The sequence below is a fragment of the Lates calcarifer genome, unplaced genomic scaffold (assembly GCF_001640805.2).
Source record: "Lates calcarifer isolate ASB-BC8 unplaced genomic scaffold, TLL_Latcal_v3 _unitig_895_quiver_1251, whole genome shotgun sequence".
In the NCBI taxonomy this organism is placed as follows: Eukaryota; Metazoa; Chordata; class Actinopteri; family Centropomidae; genus Lates; species Lates calcarifer.
In genome coordinates, this window is record NW_026118077.1 from 1 (window position 1) to 19625 (window position 19625).

General features: G+C 39.8%; 1 protein-coding gene across 1 annotated transcript in view; it reads left to right on the top strand.

The window, feature by feature from the left end:
• Window positions 1-795: 795 nt before the first annotated feature.
• Window positions 796-19625, top strand: part of LOC108880328 (neurexin-3a-like) — a 32198-nt gene continuing 13368 nt past the window's right edge. Inside the window, 5 exon segments of the mRNA XM_018671795.2 lie at window positions 796-886; window positions 889-953; window positions 15932-16225; window positions 16947-17094; window positions 17526-17909. Of these exon segments, the coding sequence (XP_018527311.1) occupies window positions 853-886; window positions 889-953; window positions 15932-16225; window positions 16947-17094; window positions 17526-17909 (925 nt within the window). The 5' untranslated portion in view covers window positions 796-852.

Sequence of the window (19625 nt, forward strand, 5' to 3'; positions counted from 1 at the left end):
CAAAGTACACATACTCACACAATCATCACAATCATTCAAACTTTTAGAAGTGTTAAAAGTGAAATACTTATTATGCAGAATGGCCCATTTGAACATGTATTACTATTAAATAATGTATATAGTGTTAGTAGATTATTACTGCTGTTGTGTACTAGGGTAATCTCTAACACTGTGTCATATTTTATAACATATGTCTTCAAGTCTTAATCTGCGAGCTGTAACTGTAGCAGTCAAATGTAATGATGAATAAGAATAAAGAGGCATAATATGAAATAGTCAAGATATATGCACAGGATATTAGTTGAATGAATGTACTTGTTTTTTCAACCTCTGCTGGGAAGACTTTCAGTTCTAACAAAAATGTTGCCACAGATCAAAAGTTTTGTCAAAGTAGATTTCTACTACAGTCCAGACTAATGTCCTGCGGTGTGGGTCCACACGCTGTCATTCTGTGTGTCCTGCATGTTTGCATTTGATTCTGTTTGGTGTGGTTTGGGAGAGTTTTTAAAAAAATCTTTTCCTGCATGTTTTTCCTGTTACAGTATCTTAATAGTTTCTCTCCTCCCTCATGTATTTAGACACAATAAAACCACATGGTTTGTAGAATGAAAATTATGTGCTGGTAGATTTTTCTTATATCTGTCCTGTTTGATCCATAATCCAGGTCTGAGATTTCTAATTCACATAGAGCAGTTTTTTTTTAAACACCTCTGTAGGCCACCTTCAATCCTTCAAATCCAAGCCAAGAAAAACATTTAATTTCCACCCTCACTGTTCACTCCTCGTTGTCAGGTGACAATATCAGTGGATGGGATTCTGACCACCACGGGTTACACCCAAGAAGACTACACCATGCTGGGCTCTGATGACTTCTTCTATGTGGGTGGAAGCCCAGTACAGCTGACCTGCCTGGATCTCCAGTCAGCAACAACTTCATGGGCTGTCTCAAGGAGGTAAAGTACCCGATTCATCGTCTACTGTGGTGCTAACATGGTGATTGTTTGCTTAAGAGCTCATGTCTAATTTGATTTCAGAATGTTAGGATACACTACAGAGAGTTTACAGAAAGTTTCAATGATGTATTTTTGGCAACTAGGGGGCAAAAGAACGCCAAAACAAGCTTTAGACAGTCCAGTCATTCCCTGCTGTCTGCTGGACATGGAGTATCATTATCCTACTGCCGGAGGATAGAACTGCAGTCAGTCTAATCACTGTAAAACATCTCAATGTTTAAATGTTCTACTATTTTCACTAGTTTCTAACTAGTTTAGTTTGTTTGAGGAGCAGGAGAGTCAGGAGGCAGGTGAGGTTAGTGGTCTGGGGAGAGAGATGGCAGAGACTGACTGGCAGTGTGCACGTGAGTGACTAAGAGGAGGGGGAATATGGAGACTGGCAGGGGAAGGAAGGGGAATGGAGAGGCAGGGAGGAGACTGCAGACAAGTAGGAGGTGAGTGGTGATGAGGGGGAGGATATGGGGACTGGCAGACGGTGGCAGGAGAATGGAGAGGCAGGAAGGAGACTGCAAAGACTGTAGGCAAGGAGCAGGTTAATGGAAACAGGTAAGCACAGCAGAGGCAGGCAACGGCAGTGGAGCAGGAGAAACACTAAAGCACAGGGAAAAACATGTAAGCAAAAACACTAGAAATAAGTCAGTTCAAAAGACATCTGAGCAGCCAAGAGGGTGGCACCATGAAGCCTGCGGAACAATCTGCTGATGAGTGGGTGGAGAGCTGGGGTTCTTATACCGAGCTTGATGATTAATGGAAAGCAGGTGAGCCAGGTACCGGGAGGTGCACCACGCCTCTGCATGGAAACACACCACACACCACACACACACTGACAGACACAGGAGAGGAGACACTAGGCAAGAGAGACACACTATGAAATACCTGAGGTCACAGGGGAGCTGTGACAGTAAAAGCATAAGGTATGAAAAACGCAGCAGGTCATTGATGAGGGCTGGTTGGAAATCCTTACAGACACAACATACAAACACACAACATTAGATATTCCCTTATAACTTCACTGTCTCATAATAATGACTCCGTATAAAAATTCTTATAAAACACGTTAATCATGTTCATCATGAGCTATGTGCCAGGCTCACAAGTTTCCCACTGACACTAATGTCAACTCCCAGATCTCTTTAGCAAAACAGAAATGTAGCCCACTTAAACTGCAAATATTCTTTCAGTTTGAACAATACCAGGTGTATACCTGTATGTAATACCAATGCATTTGGTCTATTGCTCTGCCACTCACAGACTAAGCTTTACATGTACATGGATATTTTTTAAGTGACACTTGATGATGACACACACACACACATATGCTCAAACATACAGAGTACCCGAGCATCATATGGACCGCAGGGAGAGGGAGGAAGTGGTGCAGTAGCTGTTTAATCCCCCTCTGGCCTACTTCCTGCTCTGTGCCATGCTGGGCAGGTTTGCGATTCCCTGTACCACCTACCCCTCACACCCACACTCACACACACATACAGTGCGGCCACATACAAATAAAAGCACACACACCCAGGCATGCACATAAGGTTTGAGTCCTCACAGAGATATCAAGCATAGAAGTGGTGTCACATCACAAATATGACACACAAACACATAATCATGTGGGCTGCTGCACACACACAGATACAGTTCATGAGTAATATCCAACACAACTCAACTTAAAAACTGTGCATAAGCATAACACTTCTCTTACAATGTTTCAGTGTTGATTTATGAACTCCGTAATCTGCAAATCACACAGCACATGGATATGAAAGCAACATATGTTATATATGCATGAAGCATTTCAGTGATATCTTAAACCGTGTTGATAAAAGTGGTTGTACTAGCTTCTCATTTATGTACACTATGCACAATAGTGGAAGTGTGTGAATTCTGTTTAAAGAAGATTTCTGAGTTCATACTTGATTGAGTTTTTAAATTCTATTTAATAAATTACTGAAATGATTAATCAGTGATTACAGTTATTACACTATTAGACTCATGATTTTAGGTTTAGTTTAAAAAAGATAAAAAAAAAAAACATTTTGAGGTACTTGTACTATACTTGAGTATTTCCAGTTAATGCAGCCTCTACTATATTACTTTTCAGAGGGAAAATATTGTGCCTCTTACTCCACTATATTTATTTTACAGCTACATTTGGGGAAAAATCTGTTCATTCAAATCATTCTGTCACACAAATAAGTGTGTTGATCTAAGTTATTGTTCTGCTTAAAAACTATACTGGCATCAAATCTTCAAATAGTACACAGATACAGAGGCATTTACAATATTAATGCACACTAGTCTGAAAGACTGTCATCATACCTTATACAGTCACACACATTCTACTCACCTCCTAATCACAGGGTAACCAACCCACACATCTGCAGCACCCACCAGCTCTCCCTCTGCCTGCTGTCCAGCACCCTCTCGTCCTCCACTCCTTGCCATTAGGGCTAATTTGCCTGCTGCCAATGCTCTTGTCCTTGCCATCCACAGAGCGGAATTATGGATAAATGTTTTGTTACCATGGCACCAGGTACTAGTCGCCCTTGGTAGCCCCTGTGGCTGGCTGGCCCATGATTGTTATGCCTTTCATAAGCCAGCAATTACAGAGAAAGCCTACATCTCAAAACCTACAAAATACATAATGGCCTACAATAACACATAATTGCTATAATTGTCACTGTCATTACACCTCCATCAACCACTCACATGGAGGCCTCTGGCTGCGCCTGTGTGCTATAGCTAACAAAGACACACAAAGGATGAGTTCATAGACTGAACACAGAGGATGAGTAAACACATTGACTGTTGTTTTCAGTCTTCCTCCAGTAGTCACAGTACTTTTTTTTTTTTTTTTTTTTTTACTGTAATTAGATATTTTCAAAGTATTTTAGCACTCATTAGTATTATTCCCTCCAATTTACCTTCCACTATTCCACACCATTAAAAAAAGTGTTCATTTTGGTGATGGTGAGTAATAGATTAAACTAATCTACCAGTGTAAATAGATAGTATTTACAAGTAGTTTAGTCATTTGTCATTTTGAAGCTGCATACACAGTCATAGATCTGTAATAATATTATAACAAGGGTCTTTCTGCTGCATAATGAGTAGGTCTACCTCTGATACCTGATAATACTTCTGTAGTTGTATTTAAAGCTGCATTAATTGAACTGTCTCTTTTCCACCTGGTGGAAGGGCAACAAGATGTGAACACAACCCGTACATGTCTTTATGAAGTTCTCATGGTGAAAGTGTCAGATTTCATCCTCTTCCCCAAAATGAAATTCAACCTGAGGGTCACAGTTTTGACACAGTGGAGAAGATCGAGCATGGGTTGCAGATGGCACTTGACATGTTTACAGAATGGGACTTCCAGGGGGGTGTACCAAACATGGCAGGAGCTCTGGTTGCAGAGTGTTCCCCTGCTTTTGAACGGCATTTTTCTTACACTGTGGCTAGTTACCACTCACACACACCCTTCACTACTGACATACCTTCATATCTTACCAAATTAAAGTTTGTCTTAGTGTAATGAATAAATCTGTGTATAAAAGCACCACCAGCCTTAGTTAGAGGATCTATTCACATATTTCATTAGACTGTCTGAGGAGGATCCTGACTCAGATTGTGGTCTACAAAGTAAATGATGCCATCCTGTGGGCAAGACCATGCACTGCAAAAGCTCTGATCTTGCAAAATACTCCATGGAGTGTCTCATGGCACGACCATGTGACTGATAATACTACAGCACTTTTTTCCTGTATGTCTTCATGAGGGTTTTATATATATATATAGGTAGGATATATAGGATATTTTTGCTTTGTTTTTTTTGGTAGTATTACCAGCCTTCAAGCCTCCCGTTTGATTTAAAATACTGTATTACACACATATAAATGTGACTGTACAGTGAGTGGAAAACCTCCATCCTCACACACACAGTCTGTGGTGTTAGTGGGAGTCGATGCCATCTTTGTGTAATGTTGAGAATTTGATGAATCATTTTCTGTGACCCGATGGATAGTCATTTATGCACAGCCATACATACACATGTGCCACACACACTATACACTGTCAGTAGGCAAAGATTTATGGGCAGACATCTAGGGATGATAAATGTTTGTGTCTCCCAGAGCCTGTAGTAGACACACATACACACTCTCTCTCTCTCTCACGCATTCAGGCTGTTATCCACTATGGTAGGATTGTAGGCTCCATGCTAAATGTTAGTACATCGATTATGCAGAGCTAAATGAACACTTTACACCAATCAGCCACAACATTAAAGTCAGTAACCGCTTCTAATGTTGTAGCTGATGGATGTATATCAGAGTTAATCATTTTTGGATGCAGAGGGAGACTGAGACGACGATGGACACTCTGGCTGAGTGAGGCCCCCCCCGCCCGGCTTTGTCCTGTAATCACAAACATCATCTCTTGTAGTAGTGCAGCTGAGCTGTGAGATGAGTAGACGGAATTATCATACCCTGTATATCTACCCTGTCTCATAAAAATGATATGTATATACCTGTAATTGTTTTCCCAATTACATTGTGCTGCCAGATGTATTTGCTGCCCAGACTGATTTTCAGAGACAACGTTTTGAGAAATGAATGTGAGTGAATGAAGTGCTACATTTATGTACCATTTTGGAGTCACATGTGGTCTGGGTGGAGGTGGTCAGGATGGTTGGCAGGCATGCAAAAGAGACCAGGGCTCACAGTCTTGTCTGTGGTTAGGTTTAGGCAACAAAAGCACTTTGGTTAAGGTTATGGAAATATCAGCATTTCAGTTAACACAATGTAATTATTTCTGCCTATCCGTGTCGTGTCATGGTGGCAGCAGGCTAAGCAGGGTATTCCAGATGCCCCTCTCCCCAACAATGTTTTCCAGCTCCTCCTGGAGAATTCCACAACATTCCCAGGCCAGAAGAGATGTATAATCCCACCAGTGAATTATGGGTCTACCCAGTTTGATCTACCTGGAAAACCTCCAAAGGAAGACACTCAAGAGGCATCCTAATCAGCCCAGATCTCCTCAATTAAATGACCTCACCCTATCTCTAAGGCTGAGCCCAGACGGCTTAGCTCCCTCTTCACCACAACAGTCCGCTACGAGGTCCACACTTCTGCTGACACCACACCTACCTGTCAATCTCCCGCTCCATCCTCCCCTCACTCATGAACTGGACCCTGAGATAGCTGAAGTCTTTCATTTGGGACTTGGCAACTTCACCCCCAGCCTGGAGAGAGCAATCCACTGTGGGCTTTCTCTGTATTAAACCAAGACCACAATCTTTCCCCAACCTTAACCAAGTAGCACTGATGCCTTTCCATAACCAAAGAAATGTATAATGCTTTAGTCACTAAGAGTAGATATAGCATTGCAACACTGGATATTTTGGTGGAAAACAAAACACTTTGCTTGTGAACATTTTACTGATATGTTCAGTACAGTTTCAAAAAAATACTGTTACTAAAAAATATAATTAGGTCAGCATTACATTACATTCAAAACACATAATCACAAGGGATATCAAAATGTAGTGGGCAGACCACAATGAAATATGCTGAGTAAACTCAGGTTTTCCAGAAGAAGCCCTTTACATTATTTGTTTGCTCATCTCAATACAGACACTGGCATTTTCTGAGAACACAACAAGATGATCTGAATGACCCCTTAGCCCTTCCTGTATTTACACCATCAAGACAAACTTTGCACTATAGTCACTCTATTTGCAAGGTTCTAAGGATTTTTTTCTCTTTCTTGTCCAATACTTCGATATTGTTTTGGGCTAAATCCATATCATTCTTTTTTGTGTAAAATATAATTCGTCCCTATATTGGCTGGCGATCTACAAAGTTCATTTCAAGCCTGGGTCATACTGTGGTACATTGCTCATTCTCATGCACTGATAAGAGTGTGTGTGTAATGGTGTGTGTCATGGAGGCCCAGTTAAGGGGATATTGCAGTGATGGATTTCTATCATTTGGCCATTGTCAGACATTTTCAGTGGTCAAACACACATTCTCCCTCTCTCCTTCTCTCTGTCACTCTCTGACAGCATACATATGTAAATATATATACATATATATATATTTATAGAGAGAGAGTGTGTGTGTATGTGTATATATATATATATGATGACAATGCAAACTGATTCATTGTCCAGTTGTTTGGATGTGATTTGGAAAGGCATGCACCTGTCTGAGGTCTCACAGCTGACAATGCATATCAGAGCAAAACAGAACTGTCTGATGAGTTCAGAGACAGGATTGTGTCATGGCACAGATCTGGGGAAATCTAGATTGAAGGTTCCCAACAGCACAATGAGCTCCATAATTTTTACATGGAGGAACTTTGGAACAACTAAGTCTTCCTAGAGCTGACTGTCTGGCCAAATTAAGCAATCAGGAGCAGGCCTTGGTAACAGGGTGACGAAGAACCCGATGGTCTCTCTTGCTGATTTTCAGATATCCTGTGTGGAGATGGGAGAAGTTTCCAGAAGGACAACCATTACTGCAACACGCAACAATGCAACACTCATTTCTGATCTCTGATCTGGGCGTAATGGCAGGTTGGCCAGATGGAAGCCTCTCCTCAGTAAAAAACACATGAAAACTCACTTGGAGTTTGCAAAAAAAGCACCTCAAGGACTCTTAGACTGTGAGAAACAAGATTCGCTGGTCTGATGAAACCAAGATTGAATTGTTTGGCCTCAATTCTAAGCATCATGTCTGGAGGAAACCAGGTGTGACACTTAGAATTGGTTGTCCTTCTGGATGTTTCTCCCATGTTCACACAGGATCTCTGGAGGTCAGCCAGAGTGATTGGGATCTGAATACTTCACTTTGTCATTATGTTGTGTTTATTATAGATTTGAGATATTTTTTTATTAAGAGGCTACGACATTAAAAAATATGGAAAAGGTGGAGGGATTTGAATATTTTCTGAATGCACTGTATACTTGCAGTATGCTTAAAGTGTGTGTGTTGATGTAGAGTGTTAGTTGGATATCCCTCAGTTTGCTATCAGCCTCTGCTAATGCTTCATTCTCATGTTAACCTGCAGCCTGCATCTGCAGTGTGCTGATAAAGCTCCCTTTGCATGTTGAAAGGCCCCTTTGCTATTATTGTTCAGAGGTGGCAGGGACCTGAAAGTGACTTCTCAAATTGTCAGTTACACCATTCCCCCTTTCACCTTCCTGCTATACCCTCCTTTCCTGTACAGTCTAAAACCACATTTAATATGAATTATGCTCTTTTTTTATCAGCAAGCATTTAAATGGTGAGAATGTGTACAGTGACCACAGAAAATGCTTTTATGTGCGTATGTGTGTCCATGTGGCATATTGTCATGCTCCATGAAAGGGACCAACCTGATTTTGGTGACAGTAATGTATTTTTTAAATCTTTGTCGTGAAAACAAGAACACTATAAAATCCTCATCATCCTAGTTTAGTTTTGGCTCATTTTTTGGCAATGATATATTTCAGGCACGCTAGGGATTTGGTAACAGATTAACTATAATATAAAAAATCTCTCTGGAATCCCACATTTTTCCCCAACAGAGCCTCACACAGACACAAACACAAAAAAAAAAAAATGAATTCCACCAGCTTTATTGACTCAATGTAACTTACAACATCTAAGTAAAAGAAAAATAAGAAAAGAAAAATAGCAAAAAAAAAAAAAGGAAAAAAAGTCTTTTAGCTCCAATAACTCAATTAGATAAAGAATCACACCCCATCTACTCCCAACAGCATTTGTGAATTCAGTCAGGTGTGATTAATCCCCCTGTGGATCACACACTATATAATAATAATAATACTATAATAATAATAAAACTTATGGAGAACTCAAATACTACAAATACTGTGTGTTTGGCACTTTCAAAAGAGGTCAGAAATAAAGTTGTGGACAAGCACAAGTCAGAAAATGAGTACAAAAATATTTCACAAGCTTCATGTATGCCTAGGAGCACAACTAAGGCCATAATTAAGAAGGTGGAAGGTGTTTGGTACTACCATCACCCTTTCTGGATCAGACTGTTCCTGGATGGCAGAACAAGGAGGACACTGGACACTGGTTGGAGTGTTCATTGTGTGCGTGTGAGAATAACAAGTGCTTCACAAGTTTTACTTATATGGGATGGAAAACACTCCTCAAGAAAGTCCAAATTAAGTCTCATTAGAGCTTTGCCAGGAAGTATCTTTAAGACTCTGAGGACAAGTGGAAAAGATGCTATTGTCAGATGAGACCAAAATCAAAGGCACACCTGGAAGAGAAACAGTACTCTTCACCATCCGAACACCATACTTAGAGTAAAGCATTTCTCTTGGGAACTGGGGAACTTGTCAGGATAGAGGGGAAAATGGATGGGGCAAAATACCTGCTTTATGCCCAAAAGTTGAAGATGGGAAGAAGGTTTGCCTTTCAGCATGACAGTGACCCAAAGCACATAGCCAAATTGACCATACAGCGGCTGAAGGAGAAAAGGTGTGTGTCCTTGTGTGGCCTAGTCTGAGTCTAGACTTAAACCCTATTGTAGAGTGATTTGAAGATGAAGAAGCAGTCCACCAGTTTTCACCATCCAATTTGACTGAGCCTTCTGTACAGCTCTGTAAGAAAGAGTGGGCAAATATTGCTCAGTTAAGCTGTGCAGTGTTGGTAGAAAAGTATCCAAACAGACTCAAGGCCATAATTAAAGCAAAAGGTGGTTCCACAAAGTATTAACTCAGGGATGTGATTATCGAATCAAGATATTGAAATTTTTATTTTATTATATAGTGCTTCAGCCCACTTCAAATGGGAAATGAAACCGCATGGCTCCTTTTGTTCTATAGACAAAGGAGGAAACTCAGTCTCCCAGGGTCTCTCACACACAGGTATAAAATCCTCACAACTCCAGCTATCTTAGGCTACTGTGTGGCCAGGCAGTCTGGATGTTCACCTCTTCTCTTTCTCCTTTGTGCTGCTCTTCAAGAGACCAGTTGCTCTCCTTCTCATCACCCTACCACAAGAGTAGGAGCAAAGTTTCTCACCAGCTCTCAGTACTGCAGCATGAGGCCTGCCTGAAGCAGAGGCCTGCACTGAAACTTGCTAGCAATGTGAGAGCCTACCAAGTAATTTAGCACCAGTTGGAACATTTATCTGTCTCACATGCAACTTTCTGACCTCTCCCTTAACCTGGCACCTTCATTTTATCTTATTTGGCCTTAACAAAGAAGCCTTTGTCAACCTCCCCTACATGCTATGCGACAGGTCCCAGTTATCATCTTTTGATTCTGCCATAGTTCTTTTGTTTTGAGCCATACTGCCTAAAACAAAGCAGCCATTCTGAAACAGCCATCTTGCCTTTGTCTGTTGTCCAACAGACACACATGCTGTATAGTTGCTGTATATAGTGTTTTAGATTAGATGTAGTGTGTTTGCACTTAAAACTGGTATTTGTTAAATCAGTGCTTTTGAATATAATTCAGTGATTGTGACAGTGGTTAGGTTAGCAGAGAAGACCCTGCTGGCCTTGACAGCCCACCAACAACATATTACCCCCCTTCTGGCTTACGGTAGCTGTGTGCACTTCCTGCTGACCCTGTTCTGATATTATCTCATGCAAATCATATAAACTTGACTTGGCTGATGTTGATTCCAGCTCTTGTACATATTCACAACCCCTAAACTTTTCCAGTACATACTGACTTGCAGGACTTAATAGATTTTTTCTATATATTAGCTGCATAATGACTGCATTCACTGATATGACTGCTAAACTATGTTGTGAGTGTAAACTAACTATAAACACATCCAATTACAATCCAATTCCAGGCCAATTACTTATCTTTCAAAAACATATTTTTTTCTTATAAAACATACATAATGCAAATGTCAAAAGAATCCGAATTTCCTTTTTAAATGAAAAAGGTTCCATGACAAACCCACGTTACATTTAGTATACCTCAGTCCCCATGCAGAATACTGTATATACAAGGTATAGAATGGTCAATAGCCTGGCTATTATAAACTACATGGCTCATGTTAACTTTGGCAGTTAGTCACATATAAGAGAGCTTTGCACTATTTTTTATTTTTACAATATTAAATACAATTTGGTTTTGTAATTGTGCCCTAAAATAATAAATATTTAAATATGAGTAAAACTGAAAAAGCTAAGGTGGGTCAAAGTAAGGCGATGAACAGACTTAACAAATGATCAATGACAAAATATTACTGTAAAAAAATCAACACATATTTGTATGCTCCACTATACATAAGTAAGTGAAAATATTGTAAATAAATACATATTGTTGTAACTGGCAAAAATTGGAGAGACAGGGCATTTCACTTTAGGAGAAGACAGTGTGGCATTGGGCAGTGCAGGGCAAGACCTTACAATACACCCAAGAGTTCAATTTATGGTTCAGCTCCAATCCTGAATGTAGCATATAGCTGTGGAGAACTGTGAAAAATAGATGTGTGGTTTATAACACAGAAAGTTATGCAAAACTATAGCACTATATATAAACTAAACCCCAAACTATGGAGTTATATGTCACATACAGGATCAATTTTAAGTTTAAACAAAATATTCTCACTCAGTTGTGGTTTATCTTGGCGAATCCAGTATGAATTTAGGCTATAATAAAGCTTTCAAAGGAATGCAGACTCATTTTTCCTTATAACATCACAAATAAATTGAACCATGATATTAACATTTAATCGTACTTTTCAGATTATCTTCATTCTCGGTTGCTGTTGCCATTTCTATACATACATCCAAGGCCCAAGCAAGTCCCACAGAAGAGCCAGAGCACAGTTTTCTTGTTCTCGTAGCTCAAAGCTATGATAGGAGAAACACTACTGCACACATTCAGTGCAACTGGAAGATGGAGACTTTTTCAGCCTATGTGCCAAAGGCACCATTTTAGGTCGGGTATCGAGGTCTTGTAATTCATTTATGGATTCCTGCTGCTCACAGACATATGAGAGACTTGCTGCTGTGATTAAGTTACTTAATCTTTAGTGCCTGTTAGTGTGCGCATTCCTGCAATGGGCCAAAACTGGAGCTGAGTATAAGAGCATGCAGAGACGGAAATTTCTATTGCCCAATGATGGAAGAGAAACTATTTGTGACAAATCATTAGGCGCATTTAACTCTGTGCAGTGCTGCGCAGTACTGACTTTGCATACTGGGTTTAAGCCCAGCAATGCATGCTGGTTAGAAATGTTTTCTCTCTGAAAGCATTGTCCTATCAGGTATTCCATGTGTGACTTTTCTCCCATACACATTAACACATTGCCCAAGATGTTTTCATTCACTTTTATGTAGTTCTTATATTTAGTTTCACGTGTGTCAAAAGACTAACGTAAACTTGTGTCTGGCCTCAAAATTTTTTACATAATAACATATCTTTGGGTAAGAAATAGTATGTATAGGTTTACAAAGCAGCCTGACATTATGAGAGGGAACACTCATTTTCAAATAACAGACCACAGAACAGCTGTGCAGGTGTTTCCACGTTGAGTTGGATATAGTTGATGAGTTGTGTGAACAACTGATAAAAGATGATCAATCATCATTATGTCAATAACAGGACCCCACAAAGATAGGGGGATGGGATAACAGTTTAATTGTGCTTGATCAAGGTTATTTGTAGTTTTTTCATCATCCCCTTAACGTGTACTTCCTTTATTTTGCTTCATTGTTGTCTTCATTCTTGAATCATGATTAACTTTAATCATGATCATATTCACCATGAGCTCATTGTGCTTAGGGCTATAACAGAATTACAAGAAACATATGATATTTTTCATATTTTTCATGTTAAGTGCAACAAATACAGTTTGACTCACTGTTATAACATTACAACCAAAAGCCAACAATACAGAGAGCATCACAGAATTTAATATTACATGCTACAAAGCCAGTTGGTCACTAGAGACAAGCGAAATTGAACTTTGCTTTTCCTTCTGCTGTTGGTGAGTCTGAAGAGACAGTCATTCTTATTTAAGCTTTTAATTTGGAAGAGAAAGTGGTGAAGCTGCTCAGGGGACTCAGGATACTTATGTTCAGTCAGAGAAGCAGAGGGTTTCTTCTTGTAGAGAGGTTGGAGAATGAGATAGATGGATGGAAGGAGTGATAGCAGAATGGATGTTACAAAAAGAGAAGGAACCGCTATAAAGAGAGTGAGAGGAGGGAAGGGGAAAAGACTATTTTCCAGCTAGTCCCTGAGCACCTTAAGGGATAAGTTGATTTACTGTCAAATCTGCTGGTGGAATATCGATAATCTCAGCCAGTCCCCTCAATCTACCCACTCAGCCATTGCTGCACTCTCAGACAGAACCCTGGGCGAGGAGTGGGAGCAGAGACATTAATATAAAAGACAGTGAAATGGAGGAGAGGGTGTGTTTGTTTTGTGTATGTATGCTCTCAAAATATAGCCAGACAGAGGGCATTTCTCTGCCTAGAGAATAATAAAAAAAAAAGGGGCCCTCAATTTTCCACTTGAGCAGATTTCAATTTACACACACAACCCCCTTTGTGACTCCATCCTCCCATTCTTATTGACAGCATTTAGGGCTACTGTGATAAAAGATTGGCCAGTTAGTGTTTCTATCATTGAAAGGACACTTGCTCATACAGGAAACTGTCTGTTAAAAACCAGCTTTGTGCCAAGGGATGAATGAAGCACAGAGAGATCTCTGCTATCTGTGTGGGTAATTTACTAAACTGTATGAGCATAAAGACAGAGGGTGATACTGTGTACCACAAAGTACTGACATCTGTATTTTACAGAATGTTTCATTGGATATAGCAGCAGTGACACATTTAGACATATGTATCCATAAACACAGGGCTTTTTGCTAAGTCTCACTGTTTACATGAAACAAGCATAAATATGTTTTAGTAAGCAGCCTAAATGTTTTCTGATCTTTCCTGCTAATTTCTTATGTCCCGATAAAATGTAGCACTGAAACAATGAATGAAATAATCAACTAGTCAATCAACAGAGGATAAACAGGTACAGTTTTTACAATCCATCATTTCAGCCAATCATGCAAAAATACCCAACATTTGCAGAAAAAATATTTCAGGATTTTCATATTTTTCTTGTTGAGAACTTTGTAATAACTTATAACCACTTCAAAAGTGCACTGTCTTGCATCCATTGTACTTCATGTTGGTGTAACACATCAACATGAACATGTTGAACATGTGTGAACATGCTCTTTCTTGTGTTGATTAACACATCTGGATGGAATCTCTACACTGTCAGCTAGGTTTTGGTGAAAACCATAGACTGTACATAAAGAGGGCCACAATAACAGCACCCCAGAAATGAAACTAAAATATCTTTATCACCCCCTGGTGGCTGGTTGTGGTATAAAGTGTATTCAGAAACACACTTTTTAAAATCCCATTTCAACATTATAGTTAAAAAAATGTGTGCATTACATACATTAAATCATATATTGTTGTATTGTATGTAGACAGGGTTGTAGGACATGTAATCTAAAATATCTTTGAGTACAGCTGGTGAGTGTATATATGTAATATCTTTGAGAACACAAATAGGTATACTGTAGTCTTGCTCATGTTATGTTTTTCAGGTAAAGGCAAGTGTAAGGACAAGACGGTTAGTTTGCATAGATGCTCTGTTCCAAACCTTGGTGGAGAACACTCTCTTTACACTCTCTTTACTTATAAGAGGTAATGGGAAGGATAATGGTGAAGATGACAAACATCCAATACAGGGATGGGAGTTCCAACACATTTGCTACTTTCAGTTCAGTTGCTCAACTAGCATTGCTAATTCAGCACTCTCAAAAAAAGATGTGACAATGATCACATGGGGTCAGTGACTTGTCTTAGACTGTGAGAGAAAAGCTGCTGCTGCTCTCATTATCCTTTGATCCTCCTGGAAATGACTGTCTACCGTTTCCCGCTGTCTATCAATGATATCATTCCAGATGTGTCTTAGGTTGCTCTTCCCAGAATGGTTGTGACCACTGATTCCACAAATCTTGCAGAGAGCCTTCTTTTTCTGGACCCTGGACATTTCTTTTGCATCAGCTCTTCTGTTTCATCACATCAAATCACACTCTGCATTGTCTCTGAACTGAGCAAAGCTCTCTTTTCTGGCCCACAATAAGGTCAGTGCGCTCAGTCCGATATCAGTGGGCTCCATAAACCCCAAGTGGCAAAATCATTCATCTGAACTAATTTCTGAAATTTGTTGAGCAAAAATATTAACTTCTTTGTTTGTAGGGAGTGTAACTCAAGTTTTGTGCGACAACTCGTTTCAGCACACTGAGCAAGTTCTTCTCATATGACACTGAATAACATGACAATTGAATTGAATTGAATTTATTATTTTGCTCATTGCTCCACATTTGGAGCTCTAGCTCTTGTCTGTGGATCATTCCAAGTTGGACAGCCTGGATGGATCTCTTTTTGATATTCCATAAACCTTGGATTTCTGCTGCTGCCTGCCATAAGTCTTTTATATCATTCAGTGCTTCAAAGAATGTGTTCACATGCCAATATGCCTTTGATGTTGCACAGAGGACCAAACTATGAGAATTACAGTGAACATTCATGGCATATATGTTTTAGAATTACATGCACACCTTCCTTGTTTCCTGACATAAGGGAACTGACCCATGTGTTAATATTTGCATTTAAGGTGACAACTCTCATTAAAGCTTGATGCCACGTCCATCATCATGCACTGAATTTATGTCTGAATAGAATCAAAATTCATATCAACAATTGTGTATTGCATTCATCTTAAGAACACTGATAACATTCATGTTATTTGAGACTTTCCCTTGTTTAAAAAAAAAAAAAGAGAATGCAGCCTGTTAATGTTAATTAAATGAATAAATTGTAATGTTATATTCACTCAATCACAGGTGGTGTATAAGAACAATGACATCCGACTTGAGTTGTCCCGTCTGGCTCGAATTGTGGACCCTAAGATGAAAATCCAAGGTGAGGTGTCCTACAAGTGTGAGAATGTGGCCACCTTGGACCCCATTTCTTTCGAGACTCCCGAGGCTTACATCAGCCTTCCCAAATGGAACACCAAGCGGATGGGATCCATTTCTTTCGATTTCCGAACAACTGAGCCCAATGGCCTCATCCTCTTCACCCATGGCAAACCCCAGGAGCGCAAAGATGCTGCCCGCAGTCAGAAGAACACCAAGGTCAGTCCATAATCTTCAAAATTATTCAATTGGTGACAAATTTTATCACTGCTGTAAGAAATTACATCCTAACTATATTCACAAATATTAAGTCAAAGGCAACCAGACCTGCTGTTTAGAAGGACTGATGAATCCTCTTGGATGACTGGCAAAATGTGTATAAGACAAAACAACAGTTGCTTTTAGTCATAGATGTCCTATGACTTGGATGACTGGGGGCATCATACATCATTTAGAACCAAACCAAAGAGATGTCCCCATTTCAGATTGTTTTCATTAGAATATTCTTTATGTGAAATATGTGATTGATATATATATATATATATATATATATATATATATATATATATATATATATACACACCCCCTGTGGTCCCTAGATGTTCCCATCCCATTCCCAAGTGTTACATCTGAAATTTGCCCTTACAACTACAGACATTGTGGTATCACAATGATTTTATGTTGAGACTTGCTGTTTCACACCCAGCCATGTGTGGTCAGAAGTGTGCTCTGTTGCACCTGTGACCACACAAAACTGTGATGTCAAACTACTGTTAAACTACGTGAGGTTTGCAGCGACAAGATTTTCAGGTTCTATTACTGGTACAGATTCAATACTTGTAAATCAAATGATCAGACAAGCATTCCTTTAAAAGGAATGCTTGTCTGATCATTTGATTTGCAAGTAATCCCTATTTATGTGTTCTTTGGCCTTGTCCAGGTGGATTTCTTTGCTGTAGAGCTGCTGGATGGGAGCCTTTACCTGTTGTTGGACATGGGCTCAGGGACTATCAAGGTGAAGGCCACCCAGACAAAGGTCAATGATGGTGCCTGGTACCATGTGGACATCCAGAGAGATGGACGCTCAGGTTAGTTGTGTTGGTGAAGTTGGTGCAAAGGTGACATGTACTAGCTCAAACAGAATTTGAATAAAATTCAGCACAAGAACTGTCTTAAAATTACTAAAAAAAAAAAAAAAAAAAAAAACTTTACTCACTGATGAGTTACTCTGTTATTACTGGAGTTTTGTTGACTTTCCTTAAATACCAAAAATGAAAGCAAGCAGAATTTGACATAGTTTTAATTAATACAGACAATAATAATAATACAAGAGCTGATTAAAGAATTATAATTAAAAAGTACACCAAATGGTTTTTTATGTTTTGATCAGGATAAATATTTTTTTCCCATCATTGTGTGTAGAATGATTTCTTCCTGACATTACCATTCCATCTTGAACCACCGTTGATATCAGCACAGCCCTGTATCTGATCTTCTCTCCTCCTACCCCCCATCACAGGCACCATCTCTGTAAACAGCAGAAGGACCCCATTCACAGCCAGTGGCGAGAGTGAGATTCTGGACCTGGAGGGTGACATGTACTTGGGGGGGCTTCCTGCTGACCGCACCAACCTCATCCTGCCCACTGAGCTCTGGACGGCGATGCTCAACTACGGCTATGTGGGCTGTATCCGTGACCTTTTCATTGACGGTCGAAGCAAGGACATCCGTCAGATTGCTGAGGCACAAAATGGTGCTGGCATCAAACCCTCATGCAATAAGCAACCGGGCAAGCAGTGTGAGAGCTACCCATGCAAGAACCGAGGTGTCTGCAAAGAAGGCTGGAATCGATTCATCTGTGACTGTACCGGGACTGGCTACTGGTCACGCACCTGTGAGAGAGGTAAATGTTTGCATGCCTATTTCTCTTGCATAAACCTTAGAATATACTGCTACTATATTCAAGGAAGAGGCAACGATGTCTACTGATAACACAATTTGCGCTACACTCACCGCTGGGTTCAGTGCACTGTTTGAAGGAGTCATGGAAGACAGGGTTCAGAGTTCAGCATGGTTGAACCAGGTAAACACATTAAGACATATAAAAAAGACCTATAGAGGAAAAGATAAAGATATTCCTGTTATTGTTTTGTTGTGTTATCATTTTAGTTTTTTCTCCTCTACTTAAAGAGAAAACAGAGAGGCTCCGGGATAAGAGTGAGTTTGTTTTCTGCAGCCAAAACTAGTTCTGTTCTTGCTTCAGGTGGTCAAATTCATTATGTTGTACCGCCAGCAAAGCAGCCCACAGGACACTCACTCACACACACATACACACACACCTCACACTGTACAGGGGTTGTTGAAACAGTCCAGTAGCAGGTTTCATACTGTTTTTAATGGCTAACAGTGTTTTTTTTTTGGGGGGGGGGTCAGTTTTTTATATGGCAGTATTGCAGGCTCACTGAAAGACCTCAGGGCTGAGCCCCAGACTGCCACTTGCTTAATCACACTTTCACTGTGTTCTAGGCACGATGTACAGGAAGCGGCAAGCATAATTGAATATTGCATACAATGAAAATCGGAACATTGTATCTGACTCTGTTGGTGCAAATGAGAACATTTCATTCATTGTATTGTCATTCATTGTGTACCTCTGACAGCACCAGTATTAGGATTGTATTGTATTTAGGATTGCAGCTTATGGATTTGGGACACCACCATGGTTTCTGACACTGGTGCTGATGGGATAGTACAGGCTCACCTGTCTCTTCACACAGCTGTCTGCCAAAGAACATTTCACTGCCCCTCTGACCAGTTTTCTGTCATGATATCCAGGCAGTTTAATAAGACTGATCAGAGATGAAAACTAATTAACCCATCCCCAACCCTCACAAATTGCTCCTACTGCTTTTTAGCATATAGAATAACAGCTCTGATCATATCTGTCTGTCTTTTTTCTCTTTCTTCATCTAGTGGGCTGCTGGATAATAATTTCCCCTGAATCTAATTTTTACTCTTGAAAAGAGAAGTTTTAGGGCATCAATGGATCAGTCTGATATGTGGCGTTCATTTCACCTTGATTTATTTCCAAGGGATATTTTATTGAAATATTGCAATATAATTATCAGGAGCCAAAGATAGTCAAGATTTCATAATGTCTTCTTTATTAACACTATTATTTATATTTAGATGTATGTGTGAGTATTACCTTAGGTCAGTTTTTGAAAAGTATGAAAATGAAGACATATTATCCACTAGACTCAGTGCTTTTCAGCTGATGCTGTGACTGGACACTTTATGATGTGGTGAGTCTGCTGATTATTACTTGGCAGTACCATGGATCTATAAAACAAGAACATACACAGGATGTGATGTACAGCCTTGAGTGCGAGGAAAGTAGTAACCAAGCCCAAATCAAACCAGCACTGAATTTCTGTTACCCTGTCTCCGGAAAACGAGCATCAAACTCCCAAGAAATTGGTACAGACCATTAATGCAGAGACACACCTAACACGCAGAGACAAATCACACAGCAAGACAACTAACACACATACACAACTAACAGAGACAACTAACACCTCCAGAGGAATAGTCTGAGTATTTAAGCATGATGGAACAA